This window comes from Sus scrofa, chromosome 12, assembly GCF_000003025.6.
Source record: "Sus scrofa isolate TJ Tabasco breed Duroc chromosome 12, Sscrofa11.1, whole genome shotgun sequence".
NCBI classification, from domain to species: domain Eukaryota; kingdom Metazoa; phylum Chordata; class Mammalia; order Artiodactyla; family Suidae; genus Sus; species Sus scrofa.
The window spans coordinates 38,726,831-38,753,025 of NC_010454.4; the positions used below are offsets into that span (position 1 = coordinate 38,726,831).

Sequence of the window (26,195 nt, forward strand, 5' to 3'; positions counted from 1 at the left end):
GGAGCTGTGGCCGCCAGCCTACGCCAGAGCCACAGCAACGCAGGATCCGAGCCGTGTCTGCAACCTACACCACAGCTCACGGCAACGCCGGACCGTTAACCCACTGAGCAAGGGCAGGGACCGAACCCGCAACCTCATGGTTCCTAGTCGGATTCGTTAACCACTGCGCCACGACGGGAATTCCCCTGTAATATATTTTTAGTTAAGTTTTCAACTCATCCAGAATTAATTTTTGTGTATGGCCAAAGGAGGGATCTTTTTCATTCATTCTTTTTTTTTTTTTGGCAAGTGAATAATCCATTGTCCCAGTTTCAATAAATGATACTGGGACAATGGATTATTTATCCTTTCCTCATGATCTACGATAACCTGCTCTGTCTCAGAGTAAGTTTTTTTCATATATGCATGGATCAACTTCAAGGTTAACAGATTCAGAGTTCCATTGTCCTATTAATCTGTCCAATACCACAATCTTTCATTATTATGGTTTTATGTTAAATGTTCATATTTAACTGGATAAATACCTTCACAGGACATGTCTTTAGAAGAATGTTGGTTGCCTTTCTTTTATGTAAATTATAGAATTAGCTTGACAAATTGCACAAAAACACACTAGTAAGATTTTTATTGGAATGTCAATGAATCTATAGATGAATTCAGGGACAATCAACACTTTGCAAGCATGTGTTCCAACTCAAGGCCATGATACTTATTTATAACTTCCTAATTATTTTTACTGATTATAATTTTCTCCAAAAGAAGTTGCAAATTTTTTGTTAGACTTATTCCTTAGAATTTCACATATCAGGTTGCTTTTTTTTTTTTTTTTTTTTTTTTTTTTTTGCTTTTGAGGGCTACACTTGCGGCATATGGAAGTTCCCCAGCTAGAGGTAGAATGAGAGCTACAGCTGCTAGCCTAGGCCACACCCACAGCAACTCAGGGTCTGAGCTGTGTCTTCGACCTACACCACAGCTCATGGCAACGCAGGATCCCTGACCCACTGAGCAAGGGCAGATATTGAACCTACATCCTCACGGATACTAGCTGGGTTCATTTCCACTGCGCCACAATGGAACTCCTTATTTTTTATTTTTTATTTGGCTGCCCCATGGCACATGGAGTTCCCTGTCTAGGGATCAGATCTGAGCTGCAGTTATGGCAACACTGGATCCTAAACCCACTGTGCTAGCAGTGGATCAAATCTACGTCCTGGTGTTGCAGAGATGCTGCCGATCCTATTGCACCACAGCAGGAACTCCAAGGGTTGCCATTTAAATGGAATGCTTTCCTAAACTGCTTTTTGAAATGACTGTTCCACTATAAAATTTGAATTTTGTATACTGACTTTTGTAAACAACAACTTTGTTAGATTTTCAATAATTCTAATAATAGGTAGATTCGCTGAGGCTTTCCAGTTGGACCTCATATCATATCTAATAGTGGCATATTTATTTCCTCACTCCTCTTCAATCCTTACACCTTTTCATTCTCTTTCTTGTCTTACTTCATGGCTAGGATATCCAGTATGATGCTGAATAGCAGTAATGATAGCAGGTGTCTCTGTCTTATTCCTAATCTTAAACAGAATGCTTTCAACATTTTTCCACTATATATGATGTATCCTATAGATATTTTGTGGGGGAACTTTTCATGATAAAACGTTTGATCTCATTCTTGGTCAAGATTTTATCATTAATGGATACTGAATTTTGTCAAAGGCTGTTTTTATGCATATCTTAAGCTGATGACCATGTTTTTTCCTATTTTAGTCTATTACATAATAAATGACATTAATTGGTTTTTCAAATATTAATCAGGCTTGTACTAGTGGGATAAAGCCAATTTGGTCGCGATGTACTATTTTACACGCTGCTGGATTCAGTTTGCAAGATTTACTTGATTATTCCTGCTTGTCATCATTCTTTAAGGATGGAAAAGGGAGTAAAACAGATAAAAGAAAGTATCAGGTGATCTTTCAAGTTCTGTGGTGTTGCACTGCCACCTTGTGGCAGAAAGCAGTATCGGCAGCATGTAGCTTTGAGATCTTAGCCAGGGTGTTTCACAGTTAGGGACATGGAACATCATTTAGCAAAGCTCTACAGAGAAAGCCAGGGATAAATTCCACCTTAAATGATATAGCGAAAAGCACTGGAAAATCTGAGCCTTTTTCAAATGCTTGTGGTTCAATCTGTGGATTAGCTGCTGAGAGGGAGGCTCTTTAGATAGGGTTTCTCAATTTCAGCCCGGTCATGACTCAACCAACTCTCACTGGGCAAGGTCAAGACGCCAACGGGGAGTGCTGATCTCGACTAGAAAAATGATCTCAGCTCTTTCCCGGAAGCGTACTAGATTCACAATCTCACCAAGCTGTGTTTTGTTGTTGTTCTTTCTTTGGTGCTAATGGGATATAGAGGTTTAGTTTTTGAGGGACTGGGGAAAGGAGGAAAGCTTGTTAATATCAAGTGTTAGTGACAGGGTGAACAGGCTCAGCTGTCACCCAGTCCTCAAGGGAAACCTTCTAGGACACAGAGTCCTCAGGAGGGAGCTTACCGTTCTGGAACTGTGTCTCCACTCGCAGGTATTGCCGCAGCAGATCCATCACCACAGCCTTCATGTGGCCTCGGATGCCGCTTCGGTACCTGGGCAGATGGAAGACGTCGCCAGTGAAACACCCGACAGGCTAACAATGTTAAATAACAGACTATTAAATAATACACCCAGAGCCCAGATTTACTTTCTAGACGTTCTACTGAATTTTTTTCCCTCTGAGTATGTGACAGGACAGGAGCCAGCCTAGAATCAACTAACCGGGTTAATGTAAATTCAAGCCAGAAAGAAATCTGCCTAGACAAAGATTTTTTTTTTTTTCTTATAAAGGAATAGAAGAAAAAAAGGGAGAACAGTAACACCAAAAACCCCACGTGATAACCCAACCTAGCAACACCCTGCTTCAATTCCCATTTGCTACGTAGAAATGATTACCACACCCTGGAAATGGCTAAGGGGTATCTGAAAAATTTATGAGTATTGTAAAGTTGAAAAGGTCCTGTGACGATCCCTTTAGTCCAATAGTTGGCTCCAAAAGCTAAGAAGAATACATGTCATACTGGGCCCAGTGCCAGAAGGAAAAGTAAGAGTTTCATCAAAATTGCAAGGAAAAAGAAAACAATGAGATTTCTGTGCCTTACTAATATTATGTATTATTATCTTAATAACTGAAAGATGCAGAGTAGAAAGAAGTCTTCAGAAACACTGAGAATGAGAGCTCACAATTCTAAGATTTTTCGTAGACATAAGGTATTTTCTAAGATATGAGGTGCTTTCTCACTTCTCTGCCTCAAACCTGAGGTAAACCTCCTTGTGACTACTGAGAAGAAAGGAGGATACAGGGCAGGGGGCAGGTCTGGGAATTGAGTTGTGTGTAACTACCTCTGCACCAGCTGGACAATGCTCTGAGTGTTCATGAAGAAGACTTCCCGTTCAGATTTCCGGTTCAACGTAGCTGCATGGCTATCTAGAATGTTGGCAATCTAAAGTATAAGAAGGGGAAAAAAATGAAGCCCAACCCAACAGAGGGACTCAGAACATTAGCCTGCACAGTATCAACACCAGCAATCTTTGTTTTTTTGTTTTGGGCCAGGCCTGAAGCACGTGGAAATTCCCAGGCCAGGGATTCAACCTGTGCCACAACAGTGACAATGCTGGATCCCTAACTGTTAGGCTACCAGGGAACTCCTACGAATCTTCTTAATTGTAACATGACAATTTCTATCTCTCACATGTTGAGAGCAGCTGAAAAGTTACTGGGCATAGTTTAGGGGCTCATTCATGTTAAATAAGAAAGCAAGTTTTATTTCTCTTCACCCATTCCCAGATGAACTAATGAGTGCATAACAAAAACTACCATCTTTACCAGAGGCCCTGACAAGCAAGATATACTTAGGGTCAAGGTCCAACTTTAATTCCCCACTTGTCTGGCTCTATCCCTACATGTAAATTTGGATTATAGGTAAAGGGTAAAACTCAGGCTGCTGAAGTAGTAAGGAAGTCTCTGATAACAGAACTACAAATATATGTCTATTTTTTGTGTGTGTATGGCCACACCCACAGCATATGGAAGTTCCTGGGCCAGGGATTGAATCCAAGCCACAGCTGCAACCTACGCCATAGCTTCAGAAACCCTACTCCAGGCTAGGGATCAAACCTGTACCTCCACAGCAACCTGAGCCACTGCAGTCAGATTCTTTTATTTTTTATTTTTTATTTTTGCCTTTTCTAGGGCCGCTCCTGCAGCATATGGAGGTTCCCAGGCTAGGGGTCGAATCGGAGCTGCAGCTGCCGGCCTACACCAGAGCCACAGCAACATGGGATCCAAGCCGAGCCTGCAACCTCACGGCAACGCCAGATCCTTAACCCACTGAGCAAGGCCAGGGATTGAACCTGCAACTTCATGGTTCCTAGTCAGATTCGTTAACCACTGCGCCACAATGGGAACTCCTGCAGTCAGATTCTTAACCCCCTGGGCCGTGGCAGGAACTCCCTCTGTCTACTTTTTTTTCCCTTAGGGCCACACACACCTGTGGCATGTGGAGGTTCCCAAGCTAGGGGTCAAATCGGAGCTACAGCTGTCAGCCTACACCACAGCCACAGCAATACTAGATCCAAGCCGCATCTGCAAGCTATACCACAGTTCACAGCAACGCCAGATGCTTAACCCACTGAGCGAGGCCAGGGATCGAACCCACGTATTCGTGGATACTAGTAGGGTTCGTTACCACTGAGCCACAAAGGGAACTTCCCATCTGTGTATTTTAAATTCACAAAAATACCTCTAATTAGGGCACACACCCAACCCCCAAGAACAAAGCCGTATGGGGTACATGCCCCAATATGCTTTTCTCATAACCACAGATAACTTAACATTTCACATACGGTATGTTCATTATTGGGCTTGGATCGTGAGATAGTTTCATAAAGGGCCCAATGCTTAAAACTTCAAAAGCACAACATCCAGGCAGTAAGGAGGATCCAAACAGGAAGGAATCCCACGATGTGAAAGCTAGCGTGGGCAGCCCGTAGAAACCGACGTGTCACTCTATAAATACCTGCTGGCTGGGAAACTGACAGAGGACTGATGTGATGTTGCTCGCATATTGAGCCATTTCCTTCTTGATAGACTTCTCCACGTTGGGGGGGATTCTGCCAGAAACACTGGTCATGATATCTTGCAATTCTAGGAGAGGCAAGGAGGGATCTCTGAGGGTCTTCATCAACCGTTCAACCCAGTCTTTTACCTGAGGAGGAGGAAATAATAAAATAGGATCCAGACAAAATGAACACAATCCCCCCAACAAAATGAGACGTCTAAATGCAGTGCCACATAGCACAGGCATATTGTGCTGTCTTGTGCACTGCTTTACTGCACGTTGCAAACAGTGCATTTTCTTACAAATTGAAGATTTTGATTGGTAAAAACCGTATGTCAAACAAGTCTACTGGCACCATTTTTCCAATAGCATGTGCTCACTTCATGTCTCTGTGTCACATTTTGGTAGTTCCTGCAATATTTCAAACCCTACACCAGCAAAAATGTCTGACTCATTGAAGGCTCAGATAATGGTTAGCATTCTTTCGCAAAAAAGCATTTTTAAATTAAGATGACATGCTTTTTTAGACATAATGCTATGGGACACTTAATAGACTACAGTATACTGTAAACACAGCTTTTCTATGCACTGGGAAACCAAAAAAATCTGTGTGACTTGCTTTCTTGTAATATGTGCTATATTGCAGTGGTTGGGAACCAAATCTGCAGAATCTTACTTCGAAATTGTAATATAAACATGCACATGGCCCTCGTTCTCTGGTTTAAATCCCAATTAAATGTGAAATCAGTGACGCAGATAAGAAGCAAGGATTTAAAGACTTCGAATCCCAAAGGTGAAAGAGTTCAAGATCAAACAAAGAGCTTTTCTTCCCTCCCTCTAAAACAAATCCCTCTGTGACTTTTAAACTATCCTGGAAAACAGGTCCCCTATTCCATATACCCCTCCCTCCCTCCCTCAAGAACAGGGATTCATACCCTACTGCTGAAGAAGGGATCTGGAAGGCAGTATCCATTCATCACATTGACTAGATTATCCAGGACGTAGTGGAACACTCGGTGGAGCTTCTCGCCCCTGAGGGCTGTGCTCTGGATCTGCGGCAGACTGCCTGTGTGAAGCTCAGCCTGTCAACCCCAACGAGAGATCAAGTCATCCACTACCTTCTATTCAGGGTACAAACACACCATTACAACTTAGATTCCTCGTGCAAAATCAGGACTTCCCTTCACCACATGCAGCTACAAGGAGAAAAGCCAATGGAAGAATCACAGAATCTCACTATCGCAGTAACTCTTGCAAACTCTAGTTCCGTGATGCCAAAGGCACAAACATAAGGCACAAAGTCAGGGGTAAAAAGCTTAGGGAAAAACTGGAAAACCAAGCATTGAAATCTCTTGCCTCTCCAAACTACCTCTACCATGTAATCCGTGCTTGGAGAGCAACAGGAAAAGTATCTCCCTCCTCACCTGCTGGACCTTGCTGGGGTTGTCCAACTGCATTTTGGCTATGACACAGCCAGGGTCAAGAGCTGCTCCGGGCCGCTTGACATAATGGATACAGCCAGACTCTGCAGCTGTTAAGGTCATTACCATCTTCATCACCTATAATGAAAAATTTTTAAATCTCTCAGGACCTAGCTAGCTATAGGGATAAATGACAGCTCCTGCCATCTCCCGTGTCTCATGTTCAAATCCACCTCTGTTTTTACTTGTTTGGTACTTAGAAGAGAGGAACAATGTATCCTCCTCATACCTGTGGATCTAGGTGCTAACTCTACCTGCGATAACCAGACTAAAACCTGAGGATCATTCTTTACTCCCTTTTTTGCCTTTAGCTACCAGTCACCAAGCACAGCCAAGTACATCTTTTCAACTTCCCTCAAAAATCGTCCTTCCGTACCCTCTCCATGGTTTAGGCCCTCATCATTTCTGGCCTAGAGGACTTAAAAACCTCCCAAGAGATTTCCCTACTGTCTATGCACCTGCACTAAAAGCAATCACTCTAGAGCCTCAATCTTATAACACATTTACATGGAAAATCCTTCAATGCCTCCCCACCTGCCTTCAAGAGTCTAAACTTCTTAGTATGTCTTATAAGGTCCTTCATGATCGCAATTTCTGATTAATCATTTAGCATCTCTGCTTGCCATTTCTCACTAAACCTCAGTCTGTCCTCAAGCAATATCAACATGTACTTGCAGTTCCCTAAATATACTGTACTCTTGGTTCTGCTTCTTTGTACATGCTATTCTTTCACCTTTAAACACTGTTCCTTGCTCTTCTTCATCTGTTCTATTACAGAGTGACTTCCCAGGACTGCATTCTGCTTGGCTCTCTCAGAATTTCTATTTCATTACTTGTGTATTAGTGGCCCCATTCTACCTATCATCTTTCTTCTGTAAAACCAACACTTGCACAGAAGATACTGCTGATGCCGCGTACCTATTTTTAGAGCTAGAGTTGTTTCATCTGTCAAAGAAAAACTATGAGCTTTTTGTTTTTAAAATCTTAACATTCATAACCCCCATTAAACCAACTCATACTCTTTCCTTTCTAGTTTTCACTTTCTTTCTTTACTCTTGAGTCCTAGTCTGTCCCTGTCAACCCTTTTCCTACCTTCCCTCCCATGACCTGGAGGCCCAATTATCACCCTGACCTCGATCTCAGCGTAGCACTGGCCAGCAAACACATGACCTCCATCCTCCACAATGTACTGGATTAACTTCCCAGCAGAAGGTGAGCGCATTACTGAAGGGTCATTTTCCTTCTCAAACACACAGGTTTTATTGCCGATTGTGATGCGATATCTAGGAAATAAGTGGGAGTATGTACGTTAATAAAGCACCTCCAAGGAGTTCCCGTCATGGCGCAGTGGTTAACGAATCCGACTAGGAACCATGAGGTTGCGGGTTCGATCCCTGCCCTTGCTCATTGGGTTAACGATCTGGCGTTGCCGTGAGCTGTGGTGTAGGTTGCAGACGCGGCTCGGATCCTGCGTTGCTGTGGCTCTGGCGTAGGCTGGCAGCTGTAGCTCCGATTCGACCCCTAGCCTGGGAACCTCCATATGCCGCAGGAGCGGCCCTAGAAAAGGCAAAAATAAAAAATAAAAAAAGAGCACCTCCAGTTGTAAAGGATAATGACAGAAAAATTCAATCTTAGGAAAAGAAGCCTGAAAACGTCATTCTATCTCACGCACGCACACATACACACACACACACACAGAGCATTCATTGCATCTTTGTTTACAATACCAAAGAACCAAAATTTCCTTCAATAAGGGTCAGATAAATTATGGCATGTCCCTTTAATGGAATACTATTTGACCATTAAAAAGAATAGGAAAACAACAAACCTGAAGTGATGCTGCTGTAATAGCTAACATTTTTTGAACCCTTACCAGGTCCCAGGCAATGTTCTCTACCCTTTCCATGTGTTAATTCACTGAATTATCACAACAGCCTTGAATGACTGATGTTAGACAGTCTACAATATATGTTAAAGGAAAAAAATAAGGTGCAGCTAAAAACTATTTTTATTTGTGAATGTATTTTTTTAAAAAAACACAGTATGTACATATACACAACTTGTATATGCATACAAAATTTCTACAAAAACATAAGAAAACATTAACAAGGGAATTCCCATCATGGCTCTGTGGTGATGAACCCAGCAAGTGTCCATGAGGATGCAGGTTTGATCCCTGGCCTTGCTCAGTGGGTTAAGGATCTGGCATCGCTTGAGAAGTGGTGTAGGTCACAGACAAGGCTCAGAATCCTGCACTGCTGTGGCTGTGGTGTAGGCCAGCAGCTGCAGCTCCAAATCAACCCCTCATCTGGGAACTTCCATATGCTGCGGGTATGGCCCTAAAAAGACCAAAAAAAAAAAAAAAAAAAAGAAAGAAAAGAAAGAAACTATTAAGAGTGATAACTTATAAAAAGGGAAATCTGTTTTTCTTTCTTTCTTTCTTTCTTTTTTTGTCTTTTGTCCTTCTAGGGCCACACCTGTAGCAAATGGAGGTTCCCAGGCTAGGGGTCAAATCGGAGCCACAGCCACAGCAATGCCAGATCAGAGCTACATCTGCGACCTACACCACAGCTCACAGCAACACTGGATCCTTAACCCACTGAGCAAGGCCAGGGATCAAACCTACAACCTCATGGTTCCTAGTCGGATTCGTTTCTGCGCCACGACAGGAGCTCCAGGAAATTTGTTTTTCATTGTCTCCTCCCACTGGAATGGCAGAGAAACAACGTTTTAAATTATTAGCACTTTCAATACTCTTGACTGATGGGAGGAAAGGTGGAAACAATGACCAGCAACCGGCCCTCAAACAGCCACTCACCTATCCACCTCCTCCTTCATGTACGTGGTGTAACTGCTGCCATCGTAGGACAGGAGCAGGCCTCCGTCACTCAGCCGATGTACGTCTACTTCCACACACGAGCCATTCATGATCACCACGTAGGAGTTAGGGGACTGTCGAGTCACCTGTAGGAAATGTGAAGCCGGAGGGACAGGTCAGGGTGTCCCTCCCAGATGAAGTCCCAGACAAAATGTCAGTCCCTCAGGACCAAGGTAAGGAAGCTCTGTCAGACAGGAAGGGATTCAGGGCACTGGTGCCCTTAGCGCTGGTGTCTGATGCAAGCAAAGAGAGGCACCTTGGCTGCACCTCTGCTCTGGTGGTTCTGTCTCCCACATTTCTTGGCTACTCGTGTGAAGCTGAGCAACAGCTAAAACATTTTCAGAGAAACATCAAATACTGCTTTGACACAAGGTTACTGACACTAATAATGACTGTGACTTCACTAATATCCAGCCCCTTGGTAAACCAAACTTTCCCCCATTGCTTGACCTAAAGGAAGAAAACTAACAGAGAGAGGCGAGAAGCGAGAAGTACAGCGGAGGCTTCACTGGGGTTCAGCATACCTTCAGTACATACTTGACTCCCCCATAGATAAGTTCAACGTCTACTGTGTTCAGAAGTGTATGAGCAGAAAGGACTTGACCCCTGAAAGAACAACAGTATAAGAGACACTCAACTTCAAGAAAGTTCTCTAAGTTTATACAGGAATCTCAAAGGTTATTGGTAACAGCATTTCCTGGAATATTAAGACTGAAAGCAACCTAAAGGACCACCAATAAGGGACTGACATATAAATTATGAAAAAGCCAAACAACTGAATATTTGACAGCCATTAAAAAGAAAGATAAAGCCCTTTATGCACTAATATGAAATACCCTCTAAAATACAGTGTTAAAAAAAAAAAAAGGAGTTCCTGTCTTGGCACAGTGGAAACGAATCTGACTAGGAACCAGGTTGCGGGTTCAATCCCTGGCTTTGCTCAGTGGGTCAGGGATCCAGTGTTGCCGTGAGCTGTGGTGTAGGTCGAAGACTCGGCTCAGATCTGGCATTGCTACGGCTGTGGTGTAGGCCAGCAGCTACAGCTCCGATTAGACCCCAGCCTGGGAACTTCCATATGCTGCAGGTGTGGCCCTAAAAAAACAAAAGACAAAAAATAATAATAATAATACACTGTTAAGTGAAAAAAGCAAGTGAAATCATGGTGAACAGTTTCAGAGTATGCTACCATTTGTGTTTAAAAAAAAAAAAATGGGTAGGCGTTCCCTTGGGGTGCAGTGAGTTAAGGATCTGGTATTGTTACTTTAGTGGTTCGGCTCACTGCTGTGGCGTGGGTTTGATCCCTGGCCTGGGAACTTCCACATGTCATGGGGATGGCCAAAAGGAAAAAACAGGGAGTAGGAAGAAACAAGTATTACATATATATGTTTATATAAATTTACCATATATCTAAAAGATTACAGAAAAAACTGGCAACATGGGATGACTACAGGGAAGGAAGCTGGGTGGCCAGAGAACAGAGGTAAGAAGGACACTTTTCACTCTATACTTTTCTGTGCCTTTTGAATGTTGAACCCTCTGTCTATATTACTATTCTTAAAAATAAACGAAATTGAAACTTAAAACAGAAAATCCCCCAGTACAAGCACCCCTCATCCACTCCCATCGACTGAACCATATTTGGGGTCCTAAACAAAAAAAGGCAGTAGGCCATAGCTGGGTGGAAGGGAAAGGAAAGACACTGCCAAGGAAGAAAATTTTACCAAGAAAGATTTTCGATAATAATTGAAGGAGGGAGCAATAAAGCAAGTGGGGCAATTTGTTAACAACTGGTGAATCTGGGAAAATACATAGAAATTGTTTGTAGTATTCAGGCAATTCTTCCACAAGTCTGAAATTACTTCAAAACACAAGTTTTAAAAATAAATTTAGGAGTCCCCATCATGGCTCAGCGGAAACAAATCTGACTAGTATCCATGAGGATGCAGTTCGATCCCTCGCCTCACTCAGTGGGTTAAGGAGCCAGCTCAATAAATAAATACATAAATGTAAAGTAACCTTAAAAAGGACGGGGGAGGAGTTCCCGTCGTGGCGCAGTGGTTAACGAATCCGACTAGGAACCATGAGGTTGCGGGTTCGGTCCCTGCCCTTGCTCAGTGGGTTAACGATCCGGCGTTGCCCTGAGCTGTGGTGTAGGTTGCAGACGCGGCTCGGATCCCGCGGTGCTGTGGCTCTGGCGTAGGCCGGTGGCTACAGCTCCGATTCAACCCCTAGCCTGGGAACCTCCATATGCCGCGGGAGCGGCCCAAGAAATAGCAATAACAACAACAACAACAACAACAAAAAAGACAAAAAAAAAAAAAAAGGACGGGGGAGCTTGTACAGGAAATTATGCGTGACACACTTGTACACCAGCAGGGGAACTGTTTTACTAGGTTAGAAACTGCAGGTTGCAGAACAGAAATGAGTAAGGCTGGACTGGTGAAAAGGTCCAATGTATATACAGAGATGTGAAAGTCACACTGAGGGATTTGGAGACAGAAGAGTAATGGGAGCTGATGAAGGTTTTAGTACGTAAGCGAAACAGAAAGATCTTTATGGTAAGACTTGAATAGCTGAAATCTCAGTTCAATTTTTAAATTTTCGTTTCTTTTCTTCCTTTCAGACGCCTCAAAAGGGAGCTGATATAAGTCTAACAACACAGAAGGAATTAAAGTGCCTGTGATTAAAGTGTTTTAAAATGATTAGCCTTGTGGACAATTCCTCCAAGGACTCAAAGGCAGAGCTTAGTCTCCAGAACCAGGGCTGGAAATGAGTTTAGCCCCACACACTCTGATCCTCTACTTGAAAGACTTATGAGGTCACTGAGAATATCAGCCTCAACTATTAATTCCTGAAAGGTATTGCAGGTAATATATGAAATATATAGGGTTCCTTGCTAGAGAAAAAAAAAAAAACACCAGATTTTCACCACCAGGGCTTAGAGAGATTTGATACTTGTACAGAACTAAAAGTTTACTTTAGCTAGATTCCAGTTTTTAAAAAAGCAACCTATTCTAAGAGTTCCCCAGTGGCTCAGCAAGTTAAGGATCTCACGTTGTCACTGCTATGGCATGGGTTCAATCCCTGGACTGGGAACTTGCACATGCCATGGGTACGGCCAAAAAAAAAAAAGCAAAACTTAAAAAAAAAAAAAAAAACCTATTCTAACTGTGGTATAAACCAATTTCTAGAACCTGCACCTAGAGCCCCCAAATCAGCCATAAAGGCCTATATATATCCCTTCTCTCCCCACTGCCAAGGTCAGTGAATAGTAAATAGCACTCACGAGCTGCCAGGAACAGAGAGAAGAATGAATGGGCCTCTGAGCGTCAGTCCTGTACTCAGGACCATTGGTTCGCTTGCACAGATCATGAGAAGCATAGCCTACCTCTCCAAGGAGTGAAGGAAGTTGGAGATGCTGTTCCGAAGGCTCACATCTGCCACGTGGAGAGCCCCACACACCACTCCCAACATGGTGTCAGGACGCTCTGCCTGAAAGGAAGAAAAAAAGGACAGATCAAAAGCATGGTCGCTTGGCACCATGGCCCCTCAATTTAAATCAAGCTCAAATATGCTGTGAAGAATCAGCTGGCATTGAGACTCTCCATCCTGTTGCTCAACTGATTGTTGAGACAAAACACATTTATTTTAAAAATCTGAATAGAAGTCTCACTTGAATAGAGATGAAAAACACCTTTCCCAGAGTTCCCATCATGGCTCAGAGGAAACCAATCTGACTAGCAACCATGAGGACATAGATTTGATCCCTGGCCTTGCTCAGTGGGTTAAGGATCCAGCGTTGCCGTGAGCTATGGTACAGGTCTCAGATGCAGCTTGGATCTGGCATGGCTGTGGCTGGCAGCTGCACTCTGATTCAACCCCTAGCCTAGGAACCTCCATGTGCTGAGAGTGTGGCCCTAAAAAAAAAAAAAGAGAGAGAGAGACCAAAAAATAAAAACAAAAACACCTTTCCCCAGCCCTCACCAAAGGTATCCACTGAGCCAATTAAAGAGAAGCTCAAAAAGAAGCTTTTGCCACAAATAAATTCAAAAAGATACAAAGATTTGGCTACTGATAATCTCAAAGAAAAATGGTGTGTAACAAAAATCTGGACCTTCAGATAATTTACATGAATCTAATGACTTGACATGAAATCCTGAATAATTTAGCCCAGCAATTCAGGCATGAGGGGTAACTTCTGCTGATTAAATGAGGCCCCTGGGAGTTCCCATCATGGCACAGTGGTAATGAACCTGACTAGTATCCATGAGGACTTGGGTTAGATCCCTGGCCTCACTCAGTGGGTGAAGGATCTGGTGTTGCTGTGAGCTGTGGTGTGGGTTGCAGACATGGCTTGGATCTCGCGTGGCTGTGGCTGTGGCTGTGGCATAGGCCAGCAGATGAAGCTCCAATTTGACCCTTACCCTAGGAACCTCCATATACTGTGGGTGCCACCCTAAAAAGACAATAAATAAGTAAATAAATAAATGAGGCCTCTCTCATCAATACTTGGTAGTAGATACAAAAGTTTGTAACTCTGAACCAGATTTGACATCAAATGAGGAAACAAAGTATTTCAATCCCTGGGTGCCTCCCTTCAAATAGACCCTTGGAAGTAACACTAGAACCTATAAAATGACTGTAACACAGGCACAAGAACTAAACTCCTAGATTTTCCCACACAGACCAAGAACCATTTATATTAGAATCAAATAAATTTTATCTAGTGGCATGGAATGATCACACCATGAAACCTGCAAAAACCCAATCCCAGAAGCTATTTGTGTAAGTGGAGAAATACACACCTGTACTTTTTCTGCTATCAGTCTGTCCAGCCAGCCAGTGTCAATTCTATTCAGCTGAAAGCTTTCAGTCTCCAGCAATTTGATCAGATATTCAACTGTAGTGCGAAAGTCACCCCGAATAGATAGCTCCTTCAAAGCCACCACCATGTTTCTGGGAGAAGGACAGAAGCAGATATGTTTCAGCAACAGATGTTTCAGTGTTTTTTTCAGTCATTACCGAGAATTGTTTCACTCCTTTGGCATCTTAGGAGGGAGAGAAGAGAGACAGACAGTTCCCAAGAACAAATGAGGGTGCAGATATATGTGTGCTCATTCTAGAACAGAATTTCCAAGAAGTCAGCAAAATGAGTCTGATGGATATTACCAGAAGGCCATCAGCAAATCACATGCATTTCATTATAGAGAACATAGAACATGTTATCAATGACTAAGTTTCTATCATTCCATTCATTTATTACTGGCTAATGAGAATTAGGGCATAATTCTCCCCTCCGTGTACTTCTTTTAAATTTTACATAGGTAAAATTTACATAATAAAATATGCTTAAGTGTACCATTCAATGAATTCTGACAAACACTAATACCTTAAATTAAAGGTTTCCATACAATGGAGGTAACTGGCTGGGGCAAGTCAGGTCATGTGAGAGTCGGGTTTTTTTTTTTTAAGCTCCATTTTAGTCATCTGTGACTAAAATGACTTGCTTCTTCTATGACTTCCTGATTAAGTGTTAAATGACCTTCCGCAAAGTTTCAAATACTATGGATTTTTCCCTGTATATTTCTGCCCAGTGTCATCCTGAATAGGGTAGGTCTTTACTTCAACAAATATTTATTATGCATCTCGCAGACTCAAGACACACACCAGGCTCTTAAGAGAGAGAGAATATGGATATAATAATTACTTAAAAAATATATGCAGGAGTTCCCGTCGTGGCGCAGTGGTTAACGAATCGGACTAGGAACCATGAGGTTGCGGGTTCGGTCCCTGCCCTTGCTCAGTGGGTTAACGATCCGGCATTGCCGTGAGCTGTGGTGTGGGTTGAAGACATGACTCGGATCCCACGTTGCTGTGGCTCTGGCGTAGGCCGGTGGCTACAGCTCCGATTCGACCCCTAGCCTGGGAACCTCCATATGCCGCGGGAGCGGCCCAAGAAATAGCAACAACAACAACAACAACAAAAGACAAAAAGACAAAAAAAAAAATATATGCAGAGTACCATAAATACCAGTAGAGAGATAAGCAATGTGCTGGAGAGGTTCTAAGAGGGGAGAAAATCTACTTCCCTACGATTTCATAAAGCATTTGACATGTGACAGAGAAAAAAACCTTATGGTACCAAAGAGGAAAGGGGGAGGGGAGGGATAAACTGGAGGAGACTACAGGATTAACAGACACAAACTACTATCCATAAAAGAGACAAGCAACCAAGGAGTCACTGTATAGCACAGGGAACTATATTCAATGTCTTGTAATAACCTATAATGGAAAATGATCTGAAAAAAAATATGTATAACTGGGAATTCCCGTCACGGCACAGTGGTTTAACGAATCCTACTAGGAACCATGAGGTTGTGGGTTCGGGCCCTGGCCTTGCTCAATGGGTTAAGGATCTGGTGTTGCCGTGAGCTGTGGTGTGGGTCGCACACATGGCTCGGACCCCACATTGCTGTGGCTCTGGCCTAGGCCAACGGCTACAGCTCCGATTGACCCCTAGCCTGGGAACCTCCATATGCTGCAGGAGCTGCTCAAGAAAACACAAGAAGACAAAAAATATATATGTATAACTGAATCACTTTGTTATACACCTGAAATTAACACAGTATTGTAAATCAACTATTCTTCGGTTAAACAAAAAAAAAAAAAAAAACAAGAATTGTAGAGGACAAAACAGAAAAAAATGGATATTTCCCCAACTTCTAAAAACCAACACTAGAAACAAATACTTATTGATTACCTATGTGTACAGCTCAAAGGTCAGAGAATAGTATTACACTCTCGGTCCAAAGAACTAGACAAAAAAATAGAAAGAACTAGGGAGTTCCCATTGTGGCGCAGTGGAAACGAATCTGACTAGGAACCATGAGGTTGTGGGTTTAATCCCTGGCCTCACTCAGTTGGTTAAGGATCTGGTGTTGCTGTGAGCTGTGGTGTAGGTCACAGACATGGCTCAGATCTGGCATTGCTACGGCTGTGGTGTAAGCCAGCAGCTGTAGCTCAGAATAGACCTGTAGCCTGGGAACCCCCATATGCCATGGGTGCGGCCCTAAAAAATAAATAAATAAATAAAACACTAAACACTAAAACAGAACTACATCAATTTTGGATAGATCCAAAATATCTAACCTGTCAAAATTATCTCCTAGAGCCCTACTTTTCAGGCAAGCAAAACTGCTATTAAATATTTAATATTTATATTCAACAGAATATTAGCTAATACTGATGATATACCTTTTATATTTGTATAAGCTGTGAGTATATTTCATAGCACACTGAGGTCTCTCATAGAAGCAGGTGGACGGCTCCATTATGCCCTTTTTCATGTAAGAAGCAGTTTTATTTTATTTTTTTAAATGGCGATAGGACATTTATAGCTATACCTTTATTTTGATGACAAATAACAGATCTTATCAATGACTTATTTGATGCTAAACTCCTGGTCAGGAATCTACCTCACCCCAATAACAATACTATTTCTACAGAAAAATATGATGTCATTAAAGTAAACAATTTCATAAGTTTATCAAAAAAACCTGTAAGCAAAAATACTTGGATCAGAGCAGCAAACAGAAAAACATCTGCCAAACACTGCATAATTTAACATATGAATGCAAGGACAACTATAGATATGTTTCCTCAAAATGGTTGCCCAATGGTTGTAGTAAATAAATGACTCCCATTCTCATGCTCACACCTTCACTGAAGATTAGCACAAGCTTATTTTTTGAAATGCAATCAAATGCTATTATACTCACGAAATTGCTTCCTCTCGGTTTTCTCCCCAGGAAAAGCAGTGACCAAACTGAGAATCAGCAAATTCATGAAGTCCGCCTGCAGCAGCAACACTGAAATAACCCCAAACATTCTTATTGCTGCGGAAATTCAGTTCCTGAACCGTTCCTGAGCTTGGCTTGAAACCCTGTTGGAGAATAAAGAATTTGGGGAAAGACATTTTATTTCCAAGGAAGAAAACATTCGGGCACATGTTCATTGTTTAGGTTCCATGTAATCACAGATACACATAAAAGAGAGATGATGCACAAAAATCATAAAGGCTTGTGAACCAATATCCAGTGCTACAGACCCACTGGGGACTCTATAGTGACTAAAGGACTAAATGACCAATGGAACAGGAATCACTTACTTGTCTGCCCTGATGAAGCCTATATAAATTTCCCTCTCCAGAGAAATCCTGGGATATTTCAGATGTGTCTTCAGATACCACATTTTTTTTTCTTTTAGGGCCACACCCACATCAAATGGAAGTTCCCAAGCTAGGGGTCAAACTGGAGCTGCAGTTGCCAGCCTCTGCCACAGCCACAGCAACCTACACCACAGCTCACAGCAATGGCAGATCCTTAACCCACTGAATAAGGCCAAGGATGGAACCCACATTTCATGGATACCCTCAGATATCATCTTAATAGTAAATCCCATGGAGAGGGGGTGGGATGTAAACCTTTTAAGGGATGGGTTACCTCATCTGGATTTTCACTAGTGATCCGAGCAGCAATAACATGGCCCCTTGGGCAAGGAACATGAGCAGAATTTTCAAAATCGATGGGGGCATCGCCCCAGGGAGATACCCCATACATCATTCGGATGTCCTTGATTCTATACAGAGGGACCCCCATGGCAATCTGAAAGGTAATAAAACACACATCACTCGTTTTTCTCAGTTACTTCCCCTAAAATATGTGGAAACTATCAGATTACCAGTAAGATGTTTCATTTTAGTATCCATCACCTAAAACACCCTATTTTTATAGCCTGTATTCTACAATCACTGAGTAAGTAACTCTACGTTACTAGAAACAAAACATACATAAGCTGATAAATACTTCCCACTCCTTAAAAAGTCCCTATATCCCTAATGCAAAAGACATCAGTTTCCCTGTAATTGTCATTTTTCCATCAAGGAATGAAAATGAAAATATCCAGGGAAAGAGTCAGTGCCAGTGGCTAGCCACGAAGTTCAGACAGCTAAAATGTCCTAATTATGTTATAATTACCTCATAATTATCCTCACAAACCACAGAGGAAGTAAATAAATCTTTATTTACTGGGTTTCTTAATAGGGACCACTAGGGACCAGAAGTGGTTCCCAGTGTAGGCAAGGAGTATGTTATAATATCAAGCTCATCATTAACTACTACAAATGCTAACATAGCATTTGCTTCCTGACTGAATGGAGAAAATAATATTGACAGCACTTTAAACATTATAAAAATAAATGTGTGCTACCACACTCTTGCCAGGAAAAACCTCAACCAATACTCTAAGGTAGAATTGCTCCAATTTAGAATACTAGTAAAAAAGAATAGGACAACTACAAAGTTGTAAAGTCTCCTATAATTAACACATATTATTTTTAGAATTTCTTTCTAAAATATGACCATTTATGTCAGATGCATCTGGCAGAAAAATAATAATATTCCTAGATTTGGACCACATCAGGAAAGCCAACGCACACATCACAAGCCATACAGCACAAGAGCTGAACATTATACTCAGATAGGAGGTGATTTTTCTCTTATCAGATGCTGGCAGAACCAGTTTTACAGGCACCTCTGACATTCCAAACTACTCTAGGCAACTCTCTGAGCCAAAATCAGGCTGACATACCTGGAGCTGTGCTGCGGGGAGGTTGACATCAGCCACCATCTCTGTACAAGGGTGCTCCACCTGTAGCCGAGGGTTCAGTTCCAGAAAGTAGAAGCTGCCATCCTGGCTGTAGAGGTACTCCACCGTCCCAGCACTCACATAACCAACCATTCTGGCCAGTTTCACCGCACACTCAAAAAAGAAAGGTAAGCCGATATAAGAATCTCACTTCATCCACCTGATGGGCCAACCGCTTTTCAAAAGCTTCTTGCTTTCAAACATCAGGGTGCATAAAAGCCACCAAAGGTTTTTACCATATGAAAGTAAATTTCACCCTCTCTTGATTATCACACAAGATTCCTGGATATGGATAACAAACTCAATTCAAAGCTGGGTGAACACTGCTTTTTCACTTGGAGTCATAGACAACTATCAGGCATAAGAACATGCAAGGAAAATAATCCTGTGGCAGATTCTTCAATGTACCCTTGTTTCTAGTGTTTCTACTACTCTTCCTTGAAACATGGCTGCCAAGCTAGAAACTAAATTTTCCAACTTTTCTCACAGAAAGTGACTAAGTTTTAACCAATGCGACGTCAACACTGGTGAGTGATATGCATAATTCTTGAATCATGTCTTGAAAAGGAACTGCTCGCTTGTCCTCTAGCCCTGGCTTTTCCCTTCTGCAGAATGGAACATGGCCATGACAGTGCAAGCCCATTTCACCATGAAGATGAGAACATACTAAGAATGGCAAAACAAAACAGAAAGAACCTGAACCCTCAGATGCTCTCATGGAGCACAACGGTTCTACCAGCCCTAGAGAGATCACCTAAGATTATGATTAGAAGGAAAAATAAACTTCTGTCTTATGTAGGTGGTTGTATGTTTTGGATCTCTTTATTACAATAGCTTAACTTAGACCCTAACCAATACAGAAGCTATTACAGGTAGGATGCTGCTATTTAAAACAATTAAAATATGTGATGCTGGCTTAACAACAGGGTAGTAGCTATCAAGGAAACAGATACTGCAAACTGGAAAACTGACATAATAAAACATTTGGTAAACTGTCTCCTACAATAACTTAGAATGGGGATAAAACATTAGCTAAGCCCTAAGAGGAGTTTCTGCTGTGGAGTAGTGGGTTAAGAATCTGACTGCAGCAGCTCCGGTCACTGCGGATGTACAGGTTCGATCCCCAGCCCAGCACACAGTGGGTTAAAGGATCTGATGTTGCTGCAGCTGCAGTGTAAGTTGCAGCTGCAGCTCAGATTCAATCCCTGGCCTGGGATCTTGTATATGCTGCAGGTACAGCTATTAAAAAACAGAAAAAGGGAGTTCCCGTCGTGGCGCAGTGGTTAACGAATCCAACTAGGAACCATGGGGTTGCGGGTTCGGTCCCTGCCCTTGCTCAGTGGGTTAACGATCCGGCGTTGCTGTGAGCTGTGGTGTAGGTTGCAGACGTGGCTCGGATCCCGTGTTGCTGTGGCTCTGGCGTAGGCTGGTGGCTACAGCTCCGATTCAACCCCTGGCCTGGGAACCTCCATATGCCGCGGGAGCGGCCCAAGAAATAGCAACAACAACAACAACAACAAAAGACAAAAGACAAAAAGACAAAAAAAAAAAAAAAAAAAAAAACAGAAAAAGAAAAAAATCTAAGCCCTAAGAAAAATGGTCAGATAAAGTCAGAATGTAAAAAAACCAAATGGATCTGTACTCTAAAACCAGAAGTTTAGATTCTCACCCTTAGGCAACTCGGTGTCAAAGATCAAATCAAGGGGGCTGTTTTAGTTTCAGCTGCCCTCAAGGTGGCCAGTATTGAATTGAAGAGAAAAAGAGGGCTGAGCACAAAAGCAGTAAATAAAGAGGAAAAGTTACTATCTCCAGAAATCTTGGGTATGATTACTCCTACCTGCAGCTGACTAGAAGCAAAGAGTCCAGAAACTTAGCTAAGTTTTGAAGGAATTGTGTTTCTAAACAAACCACAAACCTGAGCTTTTGAAACCTATGACTGATAATCATAGTCCTCTCTGTGGTCCCAATCCTCCACCAGCAGGAAGTGAGCTGTGAGAGATGCCAAAGAAGTCATGGGCCCCAGAGCACAACCACAGAGAAAACAGAACAAGGAAGACCTCCCTTGAGGGATGATGGACAAAGAATTTACTCCCGCTGAGCAGAACCAGGGCAGCAAGAGGGCTGACTGAGGTATTTATTACTCCACTGCATGGCAGGAAATCACCACAATTCCTGCCTAGAAGAATTTGCTAATTGCTATGGACCAGTGAATACTGACTTTTTTTCCCCCATTCTTCCCTTCTCCAAAAGGGAGTTATCCCATTCCTATTCCATGACTGTATATGGGGGAAGGAGGAACCACAAGGGGTAGGTAACTTGGAATTTAGGTCACTGGGCCATGAAAAGCCACATGCACATTTAACAGAGAAGACTGTACATTGCCTAGAGATGGTGGACTTTGGGCTGTCTTCCTTGGGGAGAGGCTAGGTATGTTCTAAGAGTGAGAAAAAAGATGTGAAAGCATGAGGCACAAATTGTCAAATGCCCTCCAGTGGTTTTTCTCTGCATCATCCTTTTAGTAATAGAATCTTGAATTTCAGTTGAGTATATGGCCACCCAGCTTGTGATGACAATTCTTAACATTCCTTCCAGCTAGGTGGGATTGGGTAACCAAATTCCGTCCAGTGAAAAGTGAGCAGAAGTAATACATGTGGCTCCTAGGTCATATTATGCTTGCCTTTCTTTCTCTCTCCGTCCCACAGGCTCCAGTGTGAAAATGTTCTTGTGAGCTAGCTTTAATCATGAAGATGAGGACCCCTCAGGACAAGGGCTGGCAAACTTTTTCAATACAGGCCAGATAATACTTTTTTTCAGCCTTATGGGCCACAGAGTCTCTGACATAACTACTCAGCTTTATCACTTCAGTGATAAGGTGGTCATAGATGGTACATAAATAAATTAGCATACTGTGCTCCAATAAAATTTTATTTATAAAAATGGGTGACAGGCTGGATTTGGCCTACTAGCTGTGGTTTGCTAACTCCTCTCCTATAAACGGCAAAGCGAATAAACTGGGGTCCTTGGCACCAGCTCACCTCTGAACTGTGATGAGAGAACTTATACCCTGTTTAAGCCACTTTATTTTGGAGGCCTCTTTATTACAGCAGTAAAAGAATAAATCTTAATGCACAAACATACACACATATAAACATTAAACTTAAATCAGAGGCGACCATATATTTAGCTTCTTGGAAATCTGTGGGAAAGAGATGGTAAATATATCTCCAACAAGATAAAGATTGAGTCAAGGTTCCAGAAAAGATCATGTTCAGATTCCTAAACCACAGCTATTTCCAATGGACCTTTTAAAACTATTGAGAGATTCTTTTCCACACAAAAATACAGAATATGTAAAATTTAAAGATACTTGAGCATTTAAGAGATAAAGGACTTGAATAAATTCATCTGATGACTTGAGGATAACTAAGCTAGAAAGTGGAACTACCTGCTTATCATGAGCTTGTTAAAGCACCAAACAATAAGATTAAAAAATCCCAAAATAGAGCCCGTCGTGGCTCAGTGGTTAATGAATCCGACTAGGAACCATGAGGTTGCGGGTTTGATCCCTGGCCTCGCTCTGTGGGTTAAGGATCCAACATTTCCGTGAGCTGTGGTGTAGGTCGCAGACGTGGCTCAAATCTCACATTGCTGTGGCTGTGGTGTAGGCCAGTAGCTGTAGCTCCGATTCAGTCTCTAGCCTGGCAACCTCCATATGCCGAGGGTGCAGCCCTCAAAAGCAAAAACAAAAAATAAAAAAACAAAAAACAAACAAACAAACAAAAACCCTTCTCTCCTCTATCCTTACTTAAAACAATATACTGATTTTTTTGTGAAAAATGTTAACTAATTTGGAACTTGAAGTGTCTGCTGGCAACTGTACTAGAGGGAGAAGGCAGAATTTTTTATTTATTTGTTTCCTCTAGGAAAAGGATACAATCTTACCAATTACCCAGAATCATGGCTTGGAATTCCACTATTCTCAATTTAGCATATGAATTGAGTAGTAGTTCCATGTATAAGAAAACAAAAATTAGAGCTTTTCATATATGTACCTGTTCCATATGTTCAAATACTGCTGGAGTAGCAATAGCAGCAGGTGCCTCTTCAATAATCTTCTGATGCCTGCGCTGTACAGAGCAATCCCGACCAAACAAAGATATAGCATTGCCGTACTGATCTGCTAAGATCTGCACCTCCAGATGACGGGACTGTTTGGCTAGTCTCATCACAAAGATAGGAGATCCGGGGACTTCAGCTTGAACCTATATTAGAAAAGAAAGGACACATTCTTAAGTGGTAAGCGCTTTTTCGATCTTGATGAGCTGCTTCAATTTCAGACAGACATAGAAGTGTCAGGAACCATGTTAATCGTTAGAAATACAAAAATCAATAAAGTAGAGTTCATGCCTGATCTATCTTTGAGATGCTGGATTCTTAGTTGTATAAACAATATTAACTGATGAATATGAAAACTTATGAACATCCAGGGTATTAACAAAGGTAAAGAACAAAATATTTTGAAAACACACACAAATTCCACAAAAGAGCAAAATACTGCCATCAGTTCCAAACAGCCAAATGTACAACAAGCTCCACACTGGATACTTTCCTGGTTTATGTTACATTATATACAGTATTATTGTTGTCAAAGGACTTTCATCTTCAGTTTTGAAGTGTTTTGTCACTAGATAGAGAATCTACACTAGCAATTACTTTCTTTCAGCATTTTAAAGACATCTCAATGTCTTCTGGTTTGCACTGTTTCTACTAAGATGTCGGCTATCAATCTTATCATTATTCCTTTGAAGGCGATCTTCCTTTTCCAGCTGCTTTAGGATTGTCTCATTTTCCCTCTCTTTTTAGGGGAGTTGGGTGACAGATTTACTCTGATGAGCTTAGATGTGGTTTTCTCTGTACCTCTTGTACTTCCTTGTAGGCCTCACAGTGTTTTTTTGAATCTGTCCTTGTTATCTTTTCAGGAAATTCTTGGCCATTAGGTCACTAGTTCAGGAAAAGTCTCAGCCATTGTTTCTTGATTCAAAGATTGCTTCTGCTCTGTTCTCTCTTCTCCTCTGACACTCAAGGTACACGATGTTTGATAATTTCACTGTTTTTTATGCTCTGTATCTTTTATGCTCTGTTTTTTTACATAACAAGTCACCACAAAACTCAGTGGCTTGCTTAGGACATCAGCCATTTTCTTTGTGAATGCAGTGCTCATCCGGACAGTTCTTCTGGTCTTGCCTGTGGACATTCATGTGCATATGATCATCTGGTGGCTCAAGCAGGGATGAATGGACTCACTCAAATGTCTGGTGACTTATATGCCGACTGTTGGCTGGTAGATCTATGGAGCCTCAACGGGAACAGCTCACTCTATTGCATGTGGCCTCTCATCCTCCAGTAAGCCAGACCAAGCTTCTTCAATGCAGTGTTCCAAGAAGAGGGTGAGGGCAGAAGCTGCAAGGCTTTACAAGTACTAGCCTTTAGAATTATATGACACCACTTTGCCCACATTCTAAAGGTCCAAGCAAGCCACAAGGCCAGCGAAGATTCAAGGGATGGGAAAAGAGATGCCACCTCTTAATGGAGGGAAAGGCAAAGTCATATTGCAGAGGGATATACATATAAGGACGGGAGGAGTTACTGTGGCCATCTCTGCAGACAGTCTACTATGGTCCGCCCTTTGGCCACAATAATTCACGTACCTCCTACATGCAAAACAGACTCACCCCCTCCCACGACCCCCAAAGTCATCCAATCATGGCATCAGGCTGGAGGTCCATTTTCTCATGAGTCATGTCCACAAGCAAAAGAGACTCCTTGGGTGCAGCTCCTCATGTAGTCTTGATCCAAAGATCTGGGAACTAAAAAGACAAGTTATCTGTCCCCAAAACCCCCAACATTTAATGATGAGATGGGGAGAGAATAACTGTAAAAGATACTCCTGTTCAAAGAAGAGAGGATGGCAGGTACATAGCAGTCATTGCTCCCCAACAATTCTGAAATCCAGATGGGCAGATGTTGTCCGATTTCCTTCCTCCAAGGGCATGGAACTTTCTTTTTGTTGTTTGTTTTGCTTTTCTCTAAGGTCATGTTCTGCTCCCTGAGAGTGGTTTCCTAATACATAGCTCCCTTCTATTCTTAGCTGCTCTCTGAGCTCTTGGCTCCACACTTTGAAAAACCCCAATTAGAAATGACTAATGTTGGAGTTCCTATGGTGGTGCAACAGTAACAAACCTAACTAGTATCTATGAGGTCTTGGGTTTGATCCCTGGCCTTGCTCAGTGGGTTAAGGATCCGGTGTTGAGTGAGCTGTGGTGTAGGTCAAAGACATGGCTTGGATCCCGCATCACTGTGGCTGTAGTGTAGGCTGGCAGCTATAGCTCCAATTTGACCCTGGGAACTTCTATATGCCACAGGTATGGCCCTAAAAAAAGCACAAAAAAAGAAAATGAAATGACTAATGTTTACAGCTGAACAACTTTCCAAGTCTGCTTCCTATTCATAGAAAATTGAAGGCCCAGAGACCTCTTTGAAGTTTGAACTGCCTCTGTCCTTTGTCGTCCCTTTGGTGCATTCATCAGTACAAATCTCTTGAAAACTTTGTGAGTTTCATATGACTCATACTGGGAAAATTCACTCCTTGACCAAAAAAAGAAAGAAAGAAAGAAAGAACCTATCCATAACTTTTCTGCACAGACCCCTCCAACACTTTGGGCATGCCAGGCTGCCATGGGACAGTATCTTTAAAATTCTTAGAAGCCCCTTTTTTTTCTAGCTGAGAGAATAATGCACCAGGTACTATCTTAAGTATCTGTGAGGTCTTAAAGTATCTCCCAGGCACTCTTTTTTTTTTTTTGTCTTTTTTGTCTTTTTAGGGCCGCACCTGCAGCATATGGAGGTTCCCAGGCTAGGGGTCTAACTAGAGCTGTAGCTGCTGGCCTTCACCAGAGCCACAGCAATGCCAGATCCAAGTCATG

General features: G+C 42.1%; 1 protein-coding gene across 12 annotated transcripts in view; it reads right to left on the reverse strand.

The window, feature by feature from the left end:
- The window catches only part of ACACA (acetyl-CoA carboxylase alpha), a 294,152-nt gene that overhangs the window by 145,915 nt on the left and 122,042 nt on the right, over positions 1–26,195 (reverse strand). For all 12 annotated transcript variants that reach the window (XM_021066228.1, XM_021066229.1, XM_021066236.1 and 9 more), the window contains 14 exon segments: positions 23,265–23,474; positions 19,156–19,326; positions 18,009–18,170; positions 17,286–17,449; positions 14,313–14,463; positions 12,896–12,999; positions 10,032–10,113; positions 9,448–9,593; positions 7,762–7,912; positions 6,573–6,707; positions 6,084–6,230; positions 5,107–5,295; positions 3,431–3,531; positions 2,552–2,640 (listed from right to left, as the gene is read on the reverse strand). In XM_021066228.1, the coding sequence (XP_020921887.1) occupies positions 2,552–2,640; positions 3,431–3,531; positions 5,107–5,295; positions 6,084–6,230; positions 6,573–6,707; positions 7,762–7,912; positions 9,448–9,593; positions 10,032–10,113; positions 12,896–12,999; positions 14,313–14,463; positions 17,286–17,449; positions 18,009–18,170; positions 19,156–19,326; positions 23,265–23,474 (2,002 nt within the window).